At 42.0% G+C, this 22,996-nt stretch overlaps 1 protein-coding gene across 3 annotated transcripts in view; it reads right to left on the bottom strand.

Annotated features, from left to right (window-relative positions):
* UNC5C (unc-5 netrin receptor C) overlaps positions 1 to 22,996 on the bottom strand; it is a 245,554-nt gene that overhangs the window by 46,390 nt on the left and 176,168 nt on the right. For all 3 annotated transcript variants that reach the window (XM_038136418.1, XM_038136419.1, XM_038136420.1), the window contains exons 4-5: positions 11,059 to 11,162; positions 74 to 254 (exon numbers count right to left, since the gene is read on the bottom strand). In XM_038136418.1, coding sequence (XP_037992346.1) covers positions 74 to 254; positions 11,059 to 11,162 — 285 coding nt within the window. The remainder of the gene's footprint in view (positions 1 to 73; positions 255 to 11,058; positions 11,163 to 22,996) is intronic.

Below are 22,996 nucleotides of genomic sequence, written 5' to 3'. Positions count from 1 at the left end.
CACCCCGCTTCTGCCCCTCCTCCTGCTCTGAGTGTGTGTCCATCCACCTGCAACAGTACAAGGCATCACCTACCATAGACTATCACAGTCGCTGTGGTGCTTTTCCTTTTGGCCACGATGTTTTTTGCAACGCAGGTGTAATTGGCGGTGTCAGAAAGCCGGGCTTGCTTGATGATCAGGTTGTGATCAATGGTGATGTAAAAGTTTCGGTCTTCCACAGGATCAATCACCTCTTCATTCTTCAGCCACTCCACCTTGGGGTTTCAAAGGGCCAGAGGGGAGGCAGTGAGTCAACAACAAATCACACCAATATGGACAGACACAGTATCTGTGATTGCCTTGCTCATCCCAGAAAACACTACGAGCCAAGGCACGTGACGAAGGACTCACCTGATGAATGTCACCAATTGAAACAAAACACCAGGCAGAAAAACAGGAGAGCACTCTTCGTGCCTACCCTTTCCTTCCAGTCCCCTTTCATCCTACCCACCCGCCCACCCAACAGCTGTCTTGCCTTGCCTTGAAAGCATCAATGCATTTTCAAAGGCTGCCAGGTACTGCACAGGAAAAAGCTGGTCTGTGCTTTCAGAGTCAGAAGCAAGGCAGAAAGAAAGGGTGATATCTTAGGAGCATATCTGCAAACAGAAAATTCTCCTACAACACCAGAAACCCAAAATCAGCAGAGATCTCACCCATTGTTTTCCATATCTTGCCTAATCAGGCAGTTAGTAATGCAGTAACCTTATAGTAATGCAGTAACCTGACCTGGATCTAAAACCATGAGACTCTCTACCATGAGACTCTATACTGTAGCACTAACAAATCACAAACCCCAATATTTTTAAGTACATTTGCACTCACATGCACATTGTCTGGCTTCAAGGAGAATGAAACAAAATAGAGTCAGTTACCAAGGAAATAGGAAATCACGAGGACATCGCTGCTTATTTTTCCTCTTTATTTGTGTAAGCTATATTTTACTTTAATAAAGCATGATTTCCTTGGTTGCACGGAAAAATATTTTTAATATGAGGTTTTTAATCTAGACAATATTCTCTTTATTGCCTTCCTTAGAAAACACCCTGTTATATCCCAGCTGACTGCTGTGAGCCACTCTAATATAATTTGGCTACAAATCTAGTAGCTCATTTTCATTTGAACTGAGTGTGCTGAAGGACAGGACTGGGGCCCTGGATGGATCAAAGCTGGGCCTTCACGCGACTGGATAACTTCAGCCTGTGCCCAGAATTTAATTAAAGGAAGAAAAACATAACCACAATCAACCCACTGGACTCCTGAGGTGCTAGCTGCCAAGTCCTTCCCTCACAAGGCCTCCTTTTCTAAAGACATTTGAGGAACTACCCAAGCATTGACATACCCCAAAAGCCACCTGAGACAGCTGTACAGACTGCTCCAAACCATGGCGAGAAAAAACAATGAAAAACAATGTGTCTTCAACAAAGAGGGCTCAATTCACTCCCAGACAAAGCCAGTCAATGGTGCAAGAGCAGTGCTGGCAGATGTGGGTTTGGATTACAGGTGCCCACCACCCACTCCCCACCTTTAGCCCTGCCTTAAGCAGCTCCAGCTCCCTACTCCAGTTTGGGTGGATGCACTTCAGGTATGAGCTGCTTCCAAAGATTTACACCTTTAGTGAATGTAGAGCCACAGCTCCAAGGAAAGCTTGATTTAAACCCCTCTCTTTCACAGCACATCACTGTGGGATGTTGCAGCCTCACAGCTGTCAATACTGCAGAGCTGAAAGACAGTTGTGCAACAAGGGCTCTGGAAATGGATACGTGTGTCTGCAAGGAACAGAGGAGGAAAAAAAAAGACATAAAACTTTGGAGGCTGTATTTCTGTCACCATCACAATCATGTTTCACCGTGGAAGATACAAGCTCTTAGTCAATAATCTGTTTTTCCTTGACAGAATGGCTAAACTTGTTTTTTCTGCCTTTCTTGAATCCTAAGAGGTTTCAGGTTTAATCAAGACGGACAGATTCCTCTTCAGTCAATGGCAATATTTAGGTCCTTCCTCACCTGCAGGCCGAGTCTGCATGAATTCTAGCCTGCAAAACAAGCCAGAAGCTTATCTCCATCAGTGGTATGCTGCCATTAACTGCTGCCTCTCACACAAAACCCATGCATTTCTTTGGTTTTAATGTCACTGTTTATTTCTGGGATGGCTATGCCAGGGCTGTAAAAGATGCTATACACACTACCAGAGCTGTGTACATCCCACTTCAAATCTGCCTGTACTCTTCCTCTGCTTTGCATACTGAGGACACCAGGACAGCAGTAAGGACAGGACTACAGTCTACATGGTCTAAGGCTCAGTTTAAAATATTTCTGGTATGCTGATTCAAGAATATACTCTAGCAGCCTTTGGTACCCTCAAGGCTTCATGCCCAAGCACATGGTTCTTTTTTCCACTACTCTGCAACATTTTCTCTCTCTGCAAAAACACACATACATATTCAATCTGGGTCTCAAATGAGTAGACAAAATTAAAGCTGTAAGCATTGAATTCCCTATCATCCCTGCAAAACCACCAAAGATAATATGAAAAGAGAAGTTGCCAATACAAAAAAAAAAAAAAAAATCCCAAAATGAAGCAGCTCAGTATAATTCAGTATATTGCCTCTGGCTCTACACCAAATCTCTTAGGAAAAAGATCCTTTTTCATCTAATGTGTCACAGAATTTACTAACAGTAAAAGTTTGAAGAACAACAGGATACCTTTTTTTTCTGCCAGTACCTCAGTACTGTGTGTGCATATCTAAATGCCAGTCTTCTGGCATCCAGGTTTTTATGGTGTCTGTTAATGTTGCAAACTCTAATGTCAAATCTGAAGGAAGGAACTGATGGATGATTTGACAAGCAGTGGGAGTCTCCTTTCATACATATTTTAGCCATCAGTAGAACAACGCAAAAAAAAAAAAGAACACCCCTCTAGTGGTTGTATTTTCTCCCTCAGTCCTTGTAGAAATTTGGACTAATTAAACACACTACAATATGTGAGACTGTTGCTGGTACTTATTTTCAATTACTGTTGGACCTATTTTTTATGGTGCAGGTGACTGCAGTGCTCAGCACCTCCAAACCTCAGATTATTTTTTTTTGAGGTAAGCAGAGTAGGTGGGAGTAGGGTTGTTCTGTCACGTAAGTAGGAAGAGATCAGGTGTCAAATACAGCAGAGAAGCAAGCAGAATGAGACAGCTTGATTTATGAGTGACAAGTATGCAAACTGTTACCACAGAAGTTAAAAGCAACGATCTCTTTTGATGCCATGTCATTCCCCAAGGTGCAGCCCCCTTGCTGAAATAGGCTGTTAATCCAGTCAGTGCAGAAACTTATCCTGAATTTAATTCTGCAGCCTGAATAATAGTTACTGGCAGCTAAGGCACTGGACACTTATGTGCCAGAGACCTGTACACCTGCAGGCAAGTGGACAGAGGACCAACAGGATATAAATGGGCTTTTCATAGTGCACAAAAGCCTGACTTCAAGGTCATACCAAATCACATCCTCTTGCCTCCATTTTTCATCTCTCTTGAGATATTCTAGAGTAGATGTTTGCTTTTGCCTAAATATTAAGGGTGTATATTTACTGGCTATAATCAGAACAATTCCTGAACATGCACCTAGCTCTATGTATTCAATTAAATCAGGCACATCCCTCCAGCTGTTATTGATAAATGTACTGATGGTCATGCTTATATGTAGAAAAAGCATGGGATCAATTTTTTCCTTATCATAACATCAATCATTTAATTGGCAAAAATTATGCCATGAAGGATGTGGTAAGTGTACCCTCTGGGGGATGACAGCTATGGAAAATTACGATTACAACAACATACATGAGTTTTTTCTCCTATACTAAACCCCTGGAACAAAATAGACACAAAATCCTTTTTCTTCTTGCTGGTTTTCTACACAAGAAGGTATTTTTGTTATATGTTTGCAAACTGACTAGCAAGAAAAGGCCACTCAGTTGAGGTGTGAGAGTGGTGAATGAAAACCTGACCAAGAGAATCTGCAGATGATGAGAAGATGGAGCACACCTGGAGCCAGCTACCTTTTGGTCAGAGCTCCTTAACACTCTGGATGCAACTTGCAGTTCCATGAGGCACACGAATCCTGCCAGCTGCACTGGAGCTGCACATCCAGGGCTGCTAATGGGCTGGCAAGTGAGCCTGCAGGAGACTGAACCGTCCCTGTGGCCAGCAGGGGAAGGCACGATCCAAGGTGTCCCTAATTTAAAACAACATACCTTTTAGTGTCTTTTCTGTCATCCTGCTCCCTGGTGAGAGACAGATGTGTTGTCTCTAATCATTCACTGATTGGTATCAGGAGATACATTAACATAATTGGCACATTTGTTCTAATTAACAGAAGGAACCTGCCACATGCCACCCAACATGAAAAGCAAGACCATCAGCAAGAGCCAAAAACTGCATTAACACCTCAGCTCTACCTGGGAGCTGCAGCCAGACCTGTGCTGCCACAGGGTGTTTACAGCAGCAGCACACACAGAGACTAAGACTTGCAGAGCCAGGCCAGGCTTCTGTGCAGACTAAATGATCACAGGGAACATAAATCACACAAGCGATTACACACGCAGGAAAACCTATTACAGAAGCTAATTGCTGATACAAATTTAGCCATACCAAGCTACCAGCATTCCTAGACACTCAAATCTCTTGGCACACTTGCATATGCGTGACTGTTTTAGAAACTGGTAGAGCAGAAACACATCTGCTCTGAAAGAAACCTAAGGAAATATGGAAAAGGAATATGATCTCATCTAGATGCTGCCCTCTTGATCATAAGAGTTGTTCCCTGCACATCTGGCAATCTCAAGAGCTAAGTCAGCAGGGTCTGAGTTCTGGATCCCAGTTTCTCATCGTCTTCTCTGCACCAACCTGCCCTAGGGTCGCCTTCAGAGCAAGGAGCACCTGCCAAAACCAGCAAGTCTTTTACCCTCCAGACACAGGCAAAGCCTACCAGTGCCATTTTCCACAAGAAACAAGATGCAAACATCTGGGAGCAGCAAGAGACTTGTCTTGATGAAAGGCAATTTTTAATTTTGGAAGGCGAGAACATTGCACCCCGTGCCTTCCCCATGCCTGGTTGACACAGCAGGATTGCTTTCCATCTGGTTCCCTATCCACTCTAGACTGTGGCTGGTGCTCTCTGCAGCTGTGCCGACTGGTCCCAGTGGCATGGCTCACCTTGCAGCAGTCCCTGCTGAGCTGGCATCACCTCCAACAGCCACAGTGAAATCTCAGCTCCCCAGTTTCACCTGGATTGTAACACACACATTCCAGTAATAAGGCATTTGTAAAACAAACAAACTAACTAACTACCAAATTTGACACAGTACAAGATGTCTAAGTGAGACTGAGAAAACTCTAGCAGTTTTCATACGAGCCAACAACAATTTTAGGTACCATGAGACTTGAGTGTCTCTTTGAAGAATGTTATTTGATTTTGGATCTGGTTTCATCCCAGCAACTGTCTGCTGAAGAGGATGCTGTCCTTATGTACTATTTACAGGAAAGATATTTCATACACATTTAAGATTGAAAATAAAAGGAAAAAGAAGTGATCTCCAAAGCAACTGAAATTACAGCTCTGAAGAGACTGCAAAACATACTGAGAATGAGACAGCAAATGCAAACCACCATGGTGTTTTTTTCAGTTGTTCTTATTCTGCTTCTGCTGCCAATAAGGAGAATTGTTGTTCCTGCTGTGGAAACACTTCCTTAATTACACATATATCCAGCTTTCTGCTTGCAGGGTGTATGTGCAGATGCTGGATGTCTCCAGCCCCATTACGGCTTTGCTTTATGCACAGCTGGGAAGTTGAGCCAGAGAATAAACTTCTGAGATGGACTGGTAGCAGCAGATGGAGGACTTTATTCCACAGTGTCTCAAATTCAAACACAGATCATGGCTTTATTAAATGAAAACCACAGCACCTGCTATGTGGCCATCAGAAGCTGTTTGGCTTCTTTTCCCACCTGAAAGAGGAGCTCGAACTGGAGGCCCATAGCTCACAGGTTGACTTGCACTTTTGGTTAGCTAAACCAGAATTCCAGAGCTGTCTTTGCCACAGAAAGCCAGCTGTAGAGAAGCTGGCAGAGTTCATGTCAGAGCTCTTGTAGAAAATCTCCTATTGTAATATTTCATGGAGGAACTAGAAGTTTGACTGCTCTCCAATCCCACAGATCATCCTTGCCTGAACTGAATCGTACAGCAAATGGATTCCCTTTGGAGCATGCTCTGCCCTCACTTACACTGGCATCAGTGGAAGTGGACTAGAAAAGAAAAGTATAGGGGTAGGTCCTGTAGAAAAGTCAGGCCTCCAAAAGAGCAGTTCTGCAAGACCTGTGCTCCTTGACATGGGTTTCTGCGCTGTGGAAATGAACTGGTAAGAAATGTAAAAATAAGGCTATCTAATAATCTAGCAGTCAGTGTACTTCCCAGGAAAGCACGAATCCAAATGCAAATCAGTCCTTCAACAGGAGGTTGTAACCTATGTCTCACACTTTGCGAGAGTGACTCGACCACCCACCAGTAGACTGGGGGTAAAATGTATGTTAAGAGAGACAGAGATGTAGGGGACCAAGTGCTGACAATTGCAGGGTGCTTTATCCTGTACTTTTGGAGGACAGGCCTGCATGGCCAGACCATACCCAATGGCTCTCCAAAGTGAAGGATGAGCAGCCCTCATTCATTTTGGGCTGTGCTCCTTCTTTACACAAACCTGCCTCCCCCTCCCCACTCTTCCTCTCATTGCCACCCAAATGCAGTTCTGCTGTACGTCACAAGGCACTGCAAAGAACAGTGCCACTTTTCAGCAATTAGCATTTGTGGCCACAAACTCTTCTACTTGTCTCTCCCAGTGCTCACTTTCCTGCTGTGAATATAAAACACTGTCTCAGTGACACACACCTGGATGGAAATGCACACACATGAACTCCCAGTTAAGGGATAACTGCTGCAAAACATAAGAGGCTCTCAGGAAACAACACAAACAGCAGTCATATTAATAATCAATTAGATGGAGCTGCCTATTTGTAGAAGTCCCTAGCTTCCACCAGCCTTTGCCTGGGCAAGAGCAGCTGAATAAAGTTTGTGTCACAGTCATCTTGACTCGGCAAAACACCCTCTTCTGCCTCTTGACTCAGTGATCCTTTCCCCCTCGCTCTAGTTCCTAATTAAAGCCATGAAAGTGGATAAATATCACATACAGTTTTAAACCAAACTGGGTCACCAAACTGTACACTACACCCTGTTCTGCAATTAAATTACTGTGTGAAACACCTCAATTAAAATTAAAGAAGCAATTACCCCCCTGTTAAAGGCTCCACAAATCATACATTTCAATGCAAAAGTTCATCTGGCAGCTTACGGCATATTAACCAATCTTACATCTCATTTGTGTTTTGATCTATAACCTACCCAAATGAGCTAATTTGATGTGACTCAGTGTCTCTAACTATATTTTATCATGTGCAATACGATGTCAGTGTCTTTCAAAGAACAAGTTAAATGAGCTAAGGGGTTAATTGCTAACAACTCAGCCATTACTATTGGAGCGTCACAGAATGGGATCTTTCCTGCCTTCTCAGGTTAGGTTTAGAAAATCACACACAGAGAGCAGAGTGGAACTGAAATGGATGTTTCTGTTCATGCTGGGGAGTTGCTACTGCCTGATTTCCACTGAGCGTAAGGCTGGCGGGTCAGACTGCTGATCTCACCACCTCACTCTACTTCTCCCTACTGGGGGAAAGCAGAAGGCAGAGAAGCATAGAGCTAGGGCAGGGTGCTGTTTGTTTTTATGTCCACTCATTTTTTTCTTCTTTTCGTCACAGCCGGAACACATGAGCTTGCCCCTTCCCCCCTCAGCTATGTGCAGAAACCTCAGTGTAACCTGTGTAAATCTCAGGGTAACAGCACCTGTGCTGCTCCTTCTGCTGCTTGCCTGAGCAGCCCAAACATTGGAGCAGCCCTAACATTTACCTGGGTGGTTCAGAAGCTGTAGGTTTGTTCAGCTTGGCTATAAACCTGGGAGTGGGGAGGGATGCCATGGCACAGGTGACACCCATGCTGCTCGGAGCTGGTGGGCAGGGGTGTATGATGGCAGAGAAGCTGATATTTCTGTTATCTCTGTTTACATCTCTGTTTTCCCAGAGACCATGGAAACCCTTGGTTCCTTACATCGTCCCAAGTGAGCAAGGAGATGTACTTTGATTTGACCTTAGGCCCTGAGGCTGGTGTATTTTAACACATCTGTTTGTATTTGGATTTTGACTTTTTCTTTTTTTTTCATAGTGCCCATGACCTGAGCCTGCTTAATGCCTGTCATGTAGAAGTGGATCTGAGGGACTGGTAAGTGTTGCTTTAAAAGCTTTGCCTGCCCATCTCTGTCTTTGTCCTTCTTGCCCTCTGGAGAAGCTGTATGTTGCTGTGTGGTTCAGCTTTTCAGTACTCCTAAGGTCTGCTCTAGCATTGATCCATAAGAGCTTGACACAGTTAATTGCAATTAAATATGCTGGGAATGATAAGCCTGAATTCCCCAGATACTGAAAAGAGGACAGAATTTATCCCTGAGCATGCTTGTTCTCACCACTTTGAAATACCAGGATAAAAAGAAAAACAAACTAAACACCCAACAGAGAATGAAGGGGGAGAATGGAATCAAAGAGAAAAAGCAAGCGAAAGATGTTGGGACTCTGGACTCCAGCACTGCACCACATTACACTGAAGGTGCTTTTTGCACAGTCTCACAGTGTAAGCTTCTCTTCTGTTTTGGTGTTAAATACAGCGGCTCCTTCAGAAACCATTAAGTAAGAAAAAATCCTAAACAAAACACAGTTTCCAGAGTGTGAAGAATCTAAAGCACATGCTCACCACCAAAGCATTTGGAAATGCTGCTCACAGCTGCAGCATATGCATTACCCTGCTCAGAATAAAAGCAGTGGTTCAACAAGTGGAAAACAGCCTCAGTCTGCTGCCTGCCTTCTCCCAAGCCCCTCAACCTGTACCATCGTATCAGAAACTTCTCCAAACAAATAAATGAAGTCTTAAACAAAGAACTCATTCATCTTTAAATTAAAATAATCATGTAATCCTTCAACCCACCAAGTTATCTTTCATCTCTCCTTTTTTTTTTCTTAAATTTATCTTACTAGCTTCAGCAAGTGGCTGTAATAAAGTGTCACATTAAGGTATTCATATTCATTAGTGTTCAGGTCTTTGTTCTTTTAATAGTGTTGGAAAGAATCTAAAAAGAGGCTGTATTAGGCAGCTGTCCAATCTGGGTGTTTGATCTCTTTCTGACTTCAAAAGTCAGAAGAGGAAAAAAACCCATATTGAGAATGGTTCTTTTGAATGTCAGATAGGGAGTATAAGATTTCTGAGCCTGCCAAGTGTTAATTGGTGTCTGCCCTGACCATGGTACAAATAAGATTCAGAGTCACTCAATGCACCGTCATGAAGAGCTATTGACAGAGCGAGCAGGATACTGGAAGGCAGGAAAAAGAACAACTGTTATGGCAGCAGCTCACAGAGGATTTTTTCAGAGATCACTTTCCACAAATCATGTTAAATTATGCAGTTTGGGTCTCAGCCACGCGACTGGGTATAACAGACCTTTCTGAGGGAACAATCGGCCTGGCTGCTGAAATTCCTGAGCTTCTTGTAATACTGCATAAAAACGAACCTACCCACCAGCATTGATCTCTGCTTCTAGCAAAGGTAATGAAGTTCCCCAGTACTACCCTGCACTGCCTGAACAACACATCCCAGTGTAAAAACTCCTGTCATGGTACAACAAGAAGTTGATTTGATGCAAAGAAACATCAGAAAGGAAAATAAAAACCTGCTGCTAAGTTCCTGATGAAACCCAACTGATTAATATTACAGTTGTCAGCAAGCTGGCTCGGCAGACCTAAACACTCTTTGCAATTTGGGAGATCTTAATGGGGAAAGAAAAGAGCCTACAGAACAAGAAAGTGGGAAAAAACTTCTGTGCTAATTATTCTTTCTGATGTTTGTGGATATGTTTCTGCAATTCTGATTTAATCTAAACTTGGGTTAGATGGGGAGGTAACACTTTAAGCTTCATCTCCTGAGAAATCAGCCATGAGCGCTGAGTGACAATCACTTTGCTACTTAGCCATGACAGTCTGACTTATCCTAATGCAAATTGGCAACAGTTTCTTCTGTGCCTGGTAGAGGAAAACCAAAGAGAATTCAGATAGGGGAATTACCGTCATTAGCAATCAATTTTTCTCATAACAGCCACCGTGGATTTAGGATTTCAGAGGCCTCCCTGTGACTCAGGGACCCCCCTTCCATGAGCTGTGAGTCTGAAGCTGGAGGCACTGCTGCACTTAGGGAAGCTGCTGCTCACTGCTATTGTCAGGCACAAATGCTGCTGAAGGGCAGGCTGGCTCCTGCAGGGGGAGAACAGGCTACCCACTCTGGGTTTGCTTAAAAGCCAGTAGGAAAAACAGCTAAGGCCCTGAAGATGGCTTATTAGGCAAATACATCCTCTACTTGCCCAAACCTCGTTCTGCTTTACCTGGGAGCCTGTATTCTACCACATGCTCTTGTGCCAAGTTCGCAGGTTGGTGCATACACATGTGAGCAGAATATAGTCTGGCAAACTAAAAATTAAAACATGTTTGAAAGGTACCCCTCAGAATAAGTGAATTTTTTTTTTCTTTGAAAGCAAAGCAAAAGATAGCAGGCTGGTATTTATATGTTCCCCCAGCTACGTGTCCTCTGGATACCAGATATAGTTGTGATTTTTTGAAAGGGAAGAAAAAACTGAAACCAAACTGCCTGCAGCTCTGCCTAGCAAGGCACCACAACCCAAAGCCATTAATCAATTCCCAATCAATCTTGCCTATGAGCAGCAGTCAGTCAGCTTTCCATTAGCACCCATTCATCATGCCCTGCTGTAAGTCACTGCACCATTAGCCCCCCATCAGGCCTTACTTGGGATGTCCCAGTGCCAGACACTGCTGCTGTTGCTCACCTCAGCCACTGGGATGCCTTCAGGGGGACGGCACTGGAGCAGGACTTCTTGCTCCAGGGACACTTCTTTCCCTAAGGGCTCCTGCTCGAAAGTTTTCCGGAGATCTGAGAAGGAAGAAGAAAATAAATTCATTATTATCAGCCAGTCATTTATATTGTATTTGATTACCATACTGGATAAATGCAAGAGACAAAGAAAACAGCAGTTCTGCTCCCTGTAAAATAAAATATTAAAAAAAGTCTGGGTCATGGTTTCACATCATTCCAACATTAAGCAAAGATTTCATAGTGGGTTTAATACTTATATTGTGGTACAGCATGTGAACCCAGTGAGCAACCAAGGCTTCCTGTGGAAGGTCATGTCCAGACACAGAACAAAAAGTGAAACAAGTCCCTTCTTCAGATAATTTTTGTTTGGTAAACTGTACCAGTGAAGTACTAAAGTTATGGAAAACGAAATAAATCTGTAAAACTACAGCATATAAACTGAGTTGCCTTAAACTCATAGATGAAAGTGCTCATGCTGTGATTTAATGTACTTTTAGCTCATAAGCATTAACTTTACAGCTTTGGCTAATTTATCTACACCTTATCATTATCCCTGTAGCACTAAGTTCTTATTATTATTAACAATACTGTAGTAATAATAATGATAATAATAAAAAGTCACTTCAAGGAGTTGAACCATGTTTGGATCCCTCCACAGCACCACAGAAATGTGGCAGACTGACAGAGCATTGAATGTACCTCCAAAGATAGAGCAGTTCATTGTACTGGACAGCTGCAATGTATTCTTGCAGTGTACTCTTCTGTAACATCTTTGTACTGATGGTAAAATGGACTTAAGAAGTTCCCTCCTTATCACTATCCCCATGTTTCTGCCATGGACTGCCACCCTCTCCTCTGTGCCAGGGAGCACGTGGCTTTGGAGAGCTGAGCATTCAGCCCCAGTAGCTACTGGGGATATTTCTCCCTGCTGCCAGTTCCTTCTGCAAATGGATGTGAAGCCATACTCAAAGTCACTTCAAAGAGCTGGCCTGACTTCAAAATTTTACAACTCAGTTATTTTTGTTTTACTTCTCGTTCTGAAGTCAAACCATTTCCGTACATCAGCTCACAGTGAGGTTGCACAAATACTTGTGTCCTATTGGCAACAAGACACAATATGGGAACAATTTAATAGCCAAATATTTCATATTTTGAAGCCATAATCTATGACTGGGCTGGAAAACAGATCACTGAATTGAACTGGTTTACAAATAAACCATGCAAAGAGTTATTTTTTTTTCCTATATTACCTCCAAGACCTGAGTAAGAGCTGACCCACAAGGAACTTCATCAGTGCTACCAAAAGGCAAAACCTGGGGCTGGCAAATGCAGAGATGGAAAAGGAGATGGGTGGCTGCCACCAAAATCAGCTCCTCTGACACCCTGAAACTTTAAATAGCATGAGACCTCTATCTCTTACCCTATATTGGGAAAACATGACTGTAACTATCTGGAATTCAACATCAGTTCAATGGTACCATGAAAAAGCTCTGTCAGAGCTGGAGATGCACATTTTAACTTGATATAGTGGCAAACTTCTGACATCCAGGCATTTCCCCAGTGAAACTGAGGCATCTCAGTCCTTTTTCTGCACCACAGGCACGAGAAAAGCAGCCCCACACCTCCTGGCTTTTCCCCCAGAAGCATTCTTGTCCCCTCTGGCACACAGGGCAGGGATATTGAGAGCCCCTCTGATAGGACAAGATTTATGGCCACAGTTTAAGGCACCAAAAGATAAGCTTTGGTGCCCTACTGCAGCAATATAAGAAGTTGCTGCCTCCAGCTCTCTGCTTGGTTGGGATTACCTTATGTCAAAAGGAAGCTCATGCCCATGTCACAGCTACACCTCACTACAAACCCCATCTATCCAACCTCAGCTCTTGCTGAAGGGGGCTTCACCCTACAACACTGGATAACTTAGGGCAAAGAGGAGGAGCAAAAATCTGGACATGAACGTTTTTTAGGAGGACATGCCAAGTTTTGCCAGGCTCTGCCTGTCAGCATCCCTGTCACACTGGAGTTATTCCAAGCCAGTGAAGCTCATTCATGGTACAGCACCCACAGCAAGTCTCTGATGTCTCTACAGAGTTCCCCGTGCATTGCCAGTACCAGCAGCTTCATCCCACCCTCTCTGACAGGCCACCCAGGGGACATTTGAGTTCTATGGTTCCATTTGAGTAAATATGAAACCCTCCAGGGGGCCATGGGTGGGAGTCATTCCAAGGACAAAATGCTGAGTTTTGGCTTGCTGCAGTTCTACAGGTTAAACATGGAAATGAGCAGCTCTTTCAGGAGGTTTCTTGGGAAGTTACATTCTTCTTAGGGCCCAGGCTCCTCACCCATCCTGTGGGCTTAATAAGTATCCTGGGCACACATAATGCCAGGATAATGCAGTTTGCTTCAAATTAGCAAACAGCTGGGGCTATATTGCTAGTGGTACCCATAAGATCATATTATTGCTAGTTCCACAGATATCTTCAGAAGAAAAGGATTACCTCTGCATCAGGTACACCTTAGTGCATTTAGCAGGTAAACACACGTGCACAAGGCAATTATTGTGCTCTAATATCATGGTTGAGGGAAAATGAGAAAGTTACTGTAATAGTAATAGAAGCATTTAAGCACAGTATTAAATAGCATATTAACAGTAGCTGTCAGGTGTTCAGGCTGAAGACAGTAGAGGCAGATTAGATAATAATCTGAATATTTTCTTGACATGTTGATTTACTGTCCTACCTACCTTCCTGAAATATCTAACAGAGCCCTAGCTCTACATTGCCTCACATGCAAAATAATCACCTCTTCCATAAAGCACTTGCCTTTAGAAAAATCCCCAAGTTTTAGTGCATGCAAAATAAATAGCATTAATCTAGAAATGTGTAATAACAGTAAAAAAGTCCCCCTTTAATATATTTGTCACCAACATCTGGAATTGCTGGGTATGAACAGCCCCTTTTCCCCCGGAACAACTGCAGTGGTGCTGCTACAGATGAGATGAACTCTCTGGGTCCCCTGCTCTGCTGGCTGCCCTACCCACAGGGCCTTGCTGTAGGAGGATGCTCTAATGGCACTGTTGGGTTCAAGCATTTCAATGATCCACAAACTAAAAATACACTAAGTAGAGCCTTTGACATAATAGGCAGTAATGTTCTCAAAGGAGCCATTAGATACTATTGAGTAAATGATACCAATTTGGCAGGGGTGAAGATACATAATTGTGTATTTACAAGACTAGGAGCTCTTATATCGTGTTGGCTGCCTCCCACGTGTTCACAGCTTTATCCCACCACCTCCCACAGCAACCATGTCACCTACAAATGGCTCGGGATGGCAACAGTGCAGGGCACTTATGGTTAGTTGACCTAAGCAAGCATAAGGTTGGCTGGTTGTGACACACACGAGATGGCTTTTTAACTGATGATGAAGCAAAGGGCCTGGACAAACATCTTCCTCATCTGATGTAACTATCTTGAAACACCCTGCTTGGACAGCACTGAGTTTGGAAATTACTTTTTCTCTATGCCCCTTGCTAAGATTTATGTGGGTGACAATGACATCCTTCTAATTCTCCAATCTTCAGCTTCCTTTGCCATTTAACAATTATAGTCATCACAGAAACCTCACACTGTCAGCTGGGAGTGGGTGAGCTTGCTAATGTAGTGAGGGACTTTGGATCTTTCCCAAGCAGAGTATTTTCAATAACACTTTTCAATTTCTCAGAGTGTCATATAAGTTACAATTGCTTGTGAGTGGGGACAGAAGGGATTCATTTTCCCAGAGAATGGTAAGAGACTAATAAAATACATCCCAAAGAAGCTTTAACAGTCTTCAAAAAATATACCTGGAAAAGCAAATCAATAAAACATTTGATCCATTCTGGATCAGGACCTCTCTGTCTGCGAAGAGGCAGTGTGCATTATTAAAGTCTCAGGTGGGCAGCAGCCCTGTTACTGAGATGCTGAGAGAGCACCTTCCCTACCCTTACCTTCCATAGGGGGTCAAGAGAGAAAGGCAGCTGTACTTTCTTTCCATTATTAGTTTGGTAATGTAGAATAACCCTACATTGCTGGTGTTAGCAATACCCTTCCTCCCCTTCTGCAGGTAATATTCCCCACAGTGGAACGAGCTGGAGTGGACAGTGGCGCTGAAGGGTCCATCCTGTCTTTCACCAGCTCTCTGACTAGAGGGATGTCACTGCCAGGCTCAGGTAACAGTCTGCACTTGCCCCCCCCACCAGGTGCTTTACCCCACCTCTACCTTCCCTTCAAGGCTGTCTTCATAAAAGAAATCAAAGGCAGCAATTAAAATTCTGGTCTGCCACCTTGAGCCAGACTATTTTCTTTACTAAAGCACAGTCCTAGTGAATTCAGAGGGGGCTCTTGTGGCATATATCGCAGCAGGTTTACAGCATACTTATGGCAAGACTTCCCTCCAAGACTCCTGAAATACTCTGCACAACTGTCTCTGGTAAGGACATAAGGCTGCATAAGAGCTGCATGGAAACAAGAGAATTTTCATAAGCATAAAACTGAAATAAAGTAATGGGAAATCAGACTCTCAGTGTACACCACGTTGCTAACTTCTGAATTGCTATGTTTTTGGACAAAGGGGCATTAGATCTAATTTTTGATGCACTGCTAAATTACTTCATTATATGTTTAACACATTTTTATCTTACAAAACACTCAGAAGTTGCATTTTTTTGCCTGCAAAAGGTAATGGATTATACAGGAAGTCATTTCCCCCTTCTTTTTCTACCTGTCAGCTTCTAAGAAAGAACGAAGAACAACCCTATTATTTTTTTTTAATCAAATATATTTTACCTCTTTGTTGTTCTGGCTTTTTTACCATGATGTGTGGGTGGGTAAAACTATAAGGATATCTTTCATCATTTCTGAGAAATGTGATAAGAGGCAGACCAGGCGCTTCAATGTGGTGCTAATGCAAGGGTGACTAATGAATGAGCATGAAAAACGGACACTTGTCAGCCAGGAATTAGATGCAAACCAGACAAACAGAACAAGGCAGCATTACTGTCAGGAAAAGATGGATTTCTGCCCTTGGCAGACCTTTTAGACTCTCTTCTTCTAGTAACTCCAACGTCAACTTTCCTCCTGTTTACTGAACAGGATCGGAACAAACAATCTAAGATATGAGCAAGATTTAAGAGCACAAAAAGACACTTATTTTTTTCTAGACAACTGTTGTATTAAATATGGCCATTGAAAGAAATATGTTCAGTGTGTGTTTTCAGAGAACCAAGGATTTAAGAATGTGAAAAGACCTCCAAAAAAAGTATGCATTTCTGTACAGAAGATAGCTTGCTTTATACAGGTAAGTATTTACAGAAATCCACATAAAAGCAAACACATCAAAAGCAAAAAATCCAATAAAAAACACTAGAGAAAAAGTGAATTTGGCTTGGTAAAATTTTAGCTGTTATTAGAGCACCAATATGTGATATACAACCAAGATTTTCAAGATTTCAACCACTTCTTCCCCTGAGAGTGTTCTCAAGAGGCAAGGTTCAATTCTTTTTTAATTTTACCTGGCCTAATAAGAACACCCAAATAGAAGAGTAATTGTGGGAACAGACTGGTAAAATGCCACTGATGTTCTATAAAGGGAAAAATAATCCACATGCTTGTGAAAACACATCTCAGTGCATTTATTCCCAAACTTGGATGACTGATTCTTAGTTCCAGAAACATAACTAATATTGTAAAACTGGTCTCTTCCTCTTCCATCACTTTCCACAATGTGGACAGAGTTGAGAGACACCTTTATGCTTCAAAAAAAAGCTAGTAAATACTGAATTACAAATTTAAATATAAGGAACCCTGCCCTGTCAGGCATAGTTTGGCCTTGCTTTAGTGCTCACAGCTGAGTCTGTGACCTTTGCAAGGGGATCAATCCCACTGCTGGGTAAGCAATGAAAAGGTTAGGTACAAGACCTCTTCTTTTTCCATTTTGTTCTTGTGGGGTTCCAGCTCTGTTATTAATTAGATCAAACCAGATTTCCAGTGAGACATTCACAGGAGCGTTATCAGTCTGTAACCCAGGGGATCCCTCTGCAACCTCTATCAATGGATTTTCTAAGTGTGGTGTCTTGCCCTGCAGAGTCCCCTGCTGTACCAGCTGCACACTGGGTGTTGATCAAAGCCTCCTGCCCTCCAGAGCACTGCTGCTCATGGAACGGGATTGCAGCTGGCCCAGGCCATGCTCTCAGCTGGCCCACGCTTCAGCAGCTGGAGCTGAAGACTAAGGAAATAAGTCAACACCTCAAAACTCTGTCTTAATCCTCAATACACAACTCTGTGCTACTCTTTCCTTTTCTGGAGGGGCTGTTTCACTTCTGGCCAGTTCTAAAGACAAAATTTGCAGTACCATGAGGCTGACACAGCCGCCTTTTCAGTCTGGAGAGGAACATCACAGATGGTGGAACTTCCACCTTTCCAAAGATGCCTGGCAGCTCGTGGCTTGGGCTGAGCTTGTCTGTAGCCCTCTGGTGGCCCACATAGCCAGGAAGCAGCATGAGTTTTCACAGAAGAAATGCTGAGGGGGACTGCAGCAGCTTCTTGGAAGTGCACACCTTGTTTTGGGGATACAGGCTGCTCTATCTACTGACCTGAGCTACAGAATGAGGTGAGGAACACCCTTCGCTTGCCAGGCTACCATCTGCAAGATACTCTGCATGAGCCCAGGACCTTCTCTCCTCTTTTATTTCCTTTGTGTTTTCAGCCTGAACAAATGGGAGGTGCAGACTGGCCAGCTCTCATTCTGTCAATGGCATCTTCAGCCAGCTGGGGATAACACTATACCCCAATGACTCTAGAGACTCACTGCTTACAGATCTGCAAGAAAACCATTTCTTTCCCCTCCCCTCTTTACCTCCAAGCTAATTCAGCCAGGTGCTCGTAAGACTAAACCATCTTTTGCAACCCAGCTTCCTTGTGGGCTATGCTTGTAATGAAGAATGACCCACTCAACACATTCAGTATTGAAACAACTGTAAAAAATACAAGTAAACAAACTTTGTCAAGAATTCACTGAGCAGATGGGTTCCCAGGTGTACATTGATCACACTGTTCTCCTTGTTTTCTATTTTACTTGATAGCTCAATATTTTGTTGTAAACTTAACCTGAAAACCAATTTATAAACTTAACTCTATTCATTATTTTATTTGGTGATTGAATATGAACTTCTCAGTTCTTGTTTTTCAAATAAATCTAAATGTAATGTTTAAATGATGTAACCTCAACAGGTGACTTTTTACATGACATTTGTGCTAAAGGTACTAAAGACAGACAATAGAAGGAATACATTACAATTCACATGTAGAATTGAATTTACAGACACCGAAACATTAAAACTGAAAACTCTTTATGTAAGTGGTGTTTTATTGTTGCTCTTCTGACTAACATAACTCACACAGCTATCTGGTGACTACTAAAATACAAGCAAAAATTTATTAACTTCCTGGCTGGATCTATCAACATTAAAGCCCTAATCAGACAGTACTGAAAGACGATAATTTATTAGGCATGACAGTGTAGGTAGGGTATTCTAAAAGCTCCTACAGAGAGATTAAATTAATGTTAATTCAGTACAGGAGTTTTCTTTTGTTTTTTAAGCAATGCAAAAATCAGGTCCACCCTAATTTATAGAGTCTTGGCTCTTCCATACAGTGCAATGTAATTTCTATTTACTACTGTTGCAACTGCATTCTTAAATTTGGGAGTGGTCATGCCTGTTAACTTGGGAAGTGGTACAGAAGAGTGTTTTTCAGGAGCACAAGCAGAGAGGTAGGTAGGACTGAATACGCTAAATGCACAGTTAACCTCTCTGCTGCCCTTTCTGTAATCTGCTGCTCTTCAGTAATCTCAGCTCAAGACCACAAGCCTCAGTCATCCCTTTATTAACTCCAAGCAGCGGATATTGATTAGTAGCAACTTAAATGGCACACAAGGAAGGAAGGAATTAAGGTCCTATCTCTGCTAACTCTCACACACACTTGCCAAAGTACACAAACCACATTTTTATGGTATTTTTTTTATACTGGATATCCTGGATGTACCTACTTATTAACATTTTTGCTGTTGAACTTGCCAGCTCCCTTCTGCTTATCTCAACATCCACCCAACTTTGTTTCTATTGCAAAGGGCTCTGATGCTTTAGTGGCTGCAGAGCATGTCCCACAGCTCTGCTTGGATCAGGGATGAGAAGGGAGGGAAGAAAGGCACTGCAGCCATGTGCCACGGAGCACGGGCCCCAGCACTACAAGGTGAGATAAACAATTATCAGTAAAGAATATGTGGGGTTTTTTTCATATCTGCTCCTTTGCATAACTGCAAATCCCTTGTAAAGGGAGATAAACCATCAGATGAACCAATCTAATTTTCTGTACTGCGTTTATCTTATCAGTATACAGTATCTGACATGCATATATTAACTGCATGCCTTTGAAAAAAATATCTGGGAGAATAAAGGCTTTCAGATAAGTACGTGGGAAACTAGTACAAAATTATAAAAAAAGATTAACAAGCACAGTTCCTTACTACATCAGGGCATTTAAAAATCTTTTTTCTTGTTTCTTTTTTTTTTTTTAATTCTGGTTTTAAGGTAGTGAATAAAAGAAAAGAATAAACTATTCACATCCATTACACAAAAAAAAAAAGATCAGGTAATAGAAATTACAGAAAAAAGCTTCTATTTTCTCATAGATGTTCAACAAATCCAAAACCTGGGAGCAGATTTAAGGCTTGAATTTTCTACTATATTTTCTCAAGGAGAGCATGGGTTAACATCTTGAACTCAGTGAAGCTACAGCAACACCAGAGTGGTGCAAATGAAAAGTGAGTTTTCTCTATGCACAGGGGCTCAAAGCAATTTGTCTTAGCCACCCCTTTATTATCTGATATAAAAATTAGGTCAAATCCTGCAGCTATTGTTTAGTCTTTATCAGATGTATGTTCCGGTGGGTTTAACTCTACTTCTGGTTACACAGGCTCAGATCTCATTCATTGTTTTAACAGGAATTTTGCCCCGTTTAGTTTTATCTGCTCAGTGGCATCAGCTCTGTTACAGAAAATTCACATTAAAACTTTATATTTGGTTGCATTTTTCACAGCTGAAGGTAAAGCTACCCAAAATCCTTTCTTTCTCCCTCCCTCCACAACAGGAAAATTTTTAAATTGAGCAGGAAAGCTGTATCAAAACATATTAGTGACTTCTAAGGCTCCTCATAGGATTTGCCTAGAATAAATCAGAAATGTGTGAATAAATAGAATATGTGTTTTAGCACTTTCCCAGGCAAATACCTCAGAAAATTTATTGTATCTTTCCAGCTCCACCAAGATACATACATTAGGTGTCACTACTTTGTTGCTTTCTGATATATCTAAAATGGCAAAGTGAAAATTAATCCCAAAAAATCTGCTGGTTTAAGAGGATGAAATGCTCAGCTCTGCTCTCATGGAGAGACCGATGCCCCAAGACAATGAATTCTGTGAAACAGGAAAGACGTGCCTTTGCAGAAACAGCCTGCACAGAAGGGAGTCATTTCCCAGCACATGCATGATCCAGGAGTGCAACAGTGATTTGCTGTTAAATGCCCTGAACACTTAAGGAAGCTGGAATGTTGTCTTTAAACTCAGGCTCTTTTCCTGTCTGTATTGCCAGCATGGGCAAGCTTTGAATACCAGCAGCATCTTTAGTCCATATTTATAGATCATTCCTTTCCTGAATAACTGAAGCTCTTGGTCAAAGCAATGTTGCAATTGATTTTCACAGAGAACTTTCATTGACCAGGTTGTTATGTACTTTCTGACACATGCCTGACCCTGTATTAAACAAACACAAGCTGCTTTTCCAGGATGCACATTTTTCACACTTTCAAATTACTTTTCAGTTAATTCTATTACACGCTCAGTGAACAGTGATGCTGGGTGCTATTTTTCTGTTTGTTTGTTTTAATGGAGTGCAGCTCCAGCCCTTGAGAGGACACAATAATTCCAGAATCAGACATAAAGGCATAAGGGAGAAAAACAGAAAGTGGATAAGGAGAAAAGGAGAAGTAAATGAACAGGGAAAGGGAGAAAGGGGAAGAGAGAGGGGAGAAGGAGATATGGGGAGAGGGAGATGAGGGGAGAGGGAGAGAGAAAGAGGAGAGAAGCTTTTCCTAATGTGCTAGACATGGCAAGTTATGCTACAATTGTACCTGCCAAGATAAAATCGCCAGGTTCAGGTATTAAGATAAATAATTCCAGTTAAGCAGTTTACATGCTCCATTGGCCCCTCACCTTTCCCAAGGGTGTCAGTGCTCACTCTTGTGCCAATTAAAAGGGAAGACTGCACTGGTGACAAATAAGCAGCTATAGCTACAGACTGATGTGGAGAGATGGACTCTTCTGTCCTTCTTAAGACTTGGACATCCTTGATTTCCTGGATTAATAAATACTGCATTGAACCTACATTGTATCCCAGCCTCATGGCACACTGTGTAACCATCAGAATGCTCAACTGAATTGAAAGTTTATTATGACACAACTATTATATTGCCAGTGCAGATTCAGTCCTGAGGAGTCAAAGTTGTGAATACAGATGAGTGTTGGTGTAACTGAGTTTAAACCAGTGCTCTCACAGACAAAATAACATCAGAAAGTAAGGCATATTCCCCACATCATCTTCCTGAGTTCCCAAAAAGTTGGTCAGAGTTACCTGACAAATTTATAGAAATCTGTACATGGACAATTTTGAAGAGAATGTGCTTTTTTTGCTAGTTTAAAATCCACAGATTAAAGGACTCATACTTCAACCCTTAATCCCAAGGACTCTAAGTGACTTGCTTCTGTCACAGCTGTCCAAGAACCCCAAATTCAGGGACAAGAGGTTAAAAAAACTTCAGTAAAATACAAAGCCACATTTGAGTTACAGGCATCTAAAATTCCCTGGTGTTTATTTAATTAGACTTTTCTGAGGGGAAAAAAAAAAAAGCCATGAGACTCGGGGAAAATCAGTGAACTGATTGTTCCCCTCTTTCCAAAATATAGTAAGTAAAATAAGCAAACTTTGTATCCTGAGCGCCTTCAATAGAAATGTGGACACCTGGGAAGAAATGTCAGTTGATATAAAATAACTTGCATTGACACATAATGATTATGTGTTATATAGAAATTAGGTGCACAGGACACAAAAGTTACTTAAACATCAAATAAAATACACTTAAGTATATATAATATACTTCCAAACTGTGTTAATTTAATGGTCATCTGTCAGGGGCTACCTGGCAGGACATGAGAATCTACTGAATGAGTCAAATGCAGAGTCATAATCTAAAAAACCTGTTCAAACATTGCTAAGCCTCTCTGATGTGCTGACTGCTTGGAAGAAAAAAAGAATTGAAACCACTCTCTTTTATTTCATTACAAAAAAAGGAAAATCCTCAAAGTTTTGAAAAGCTTCCTGCCACGGGAAAGCAATATTCACACATGTAATGGCATTTCTGTTTTTGCAGGAAGACTGTCTTGTACAATAATCTTAATTCCCCTTAGCCCTGGGGAAATTCTTCTCTGAGGGCAGGCCTATACTTAAAAGTACAGGTCCCTATTTCCTATTTTATTTGGACTAAAAGCATTCAAAAATGGGTATTTAAATAGCACCTCCGAGATTTTATCTGGATGTTTATACAGAAGGTACCTACTCTTTGAAGATTTAACCAAGTAGTAGTTTCTCAAGAACAGAAGGAGACTCAAGCCCTTAATGGAGAGCTATAATGACAGAGAGTCCTTCCTCTAATATGTCTGTGAAAAGGTTTATTTGGCTGGAAGAATTCTCTTATCCTATTATAAATTGTTAGGCACAGTGCAGGGAATATAAGTATGCTGCAAAT

The sequence above is a fragment of the Motacilla alba genome, chromosome 4, assembly GCF_015832195.1.
Source record: "Motacilla alba alba isolate MOTALB_02 chromosome 4, Motacilla_alba_V1.0_pri, whole genome shotgun sequence".
Taxonomy (NCBI): Eukaryota; Metazoa; Chordata; class Aves; order Passeriformes; family Motacillidae; genus Motacilla; species Motacilla alba.
This window is presented reverse-complemented; position numbering and strand designations above follow the sequence as displayed.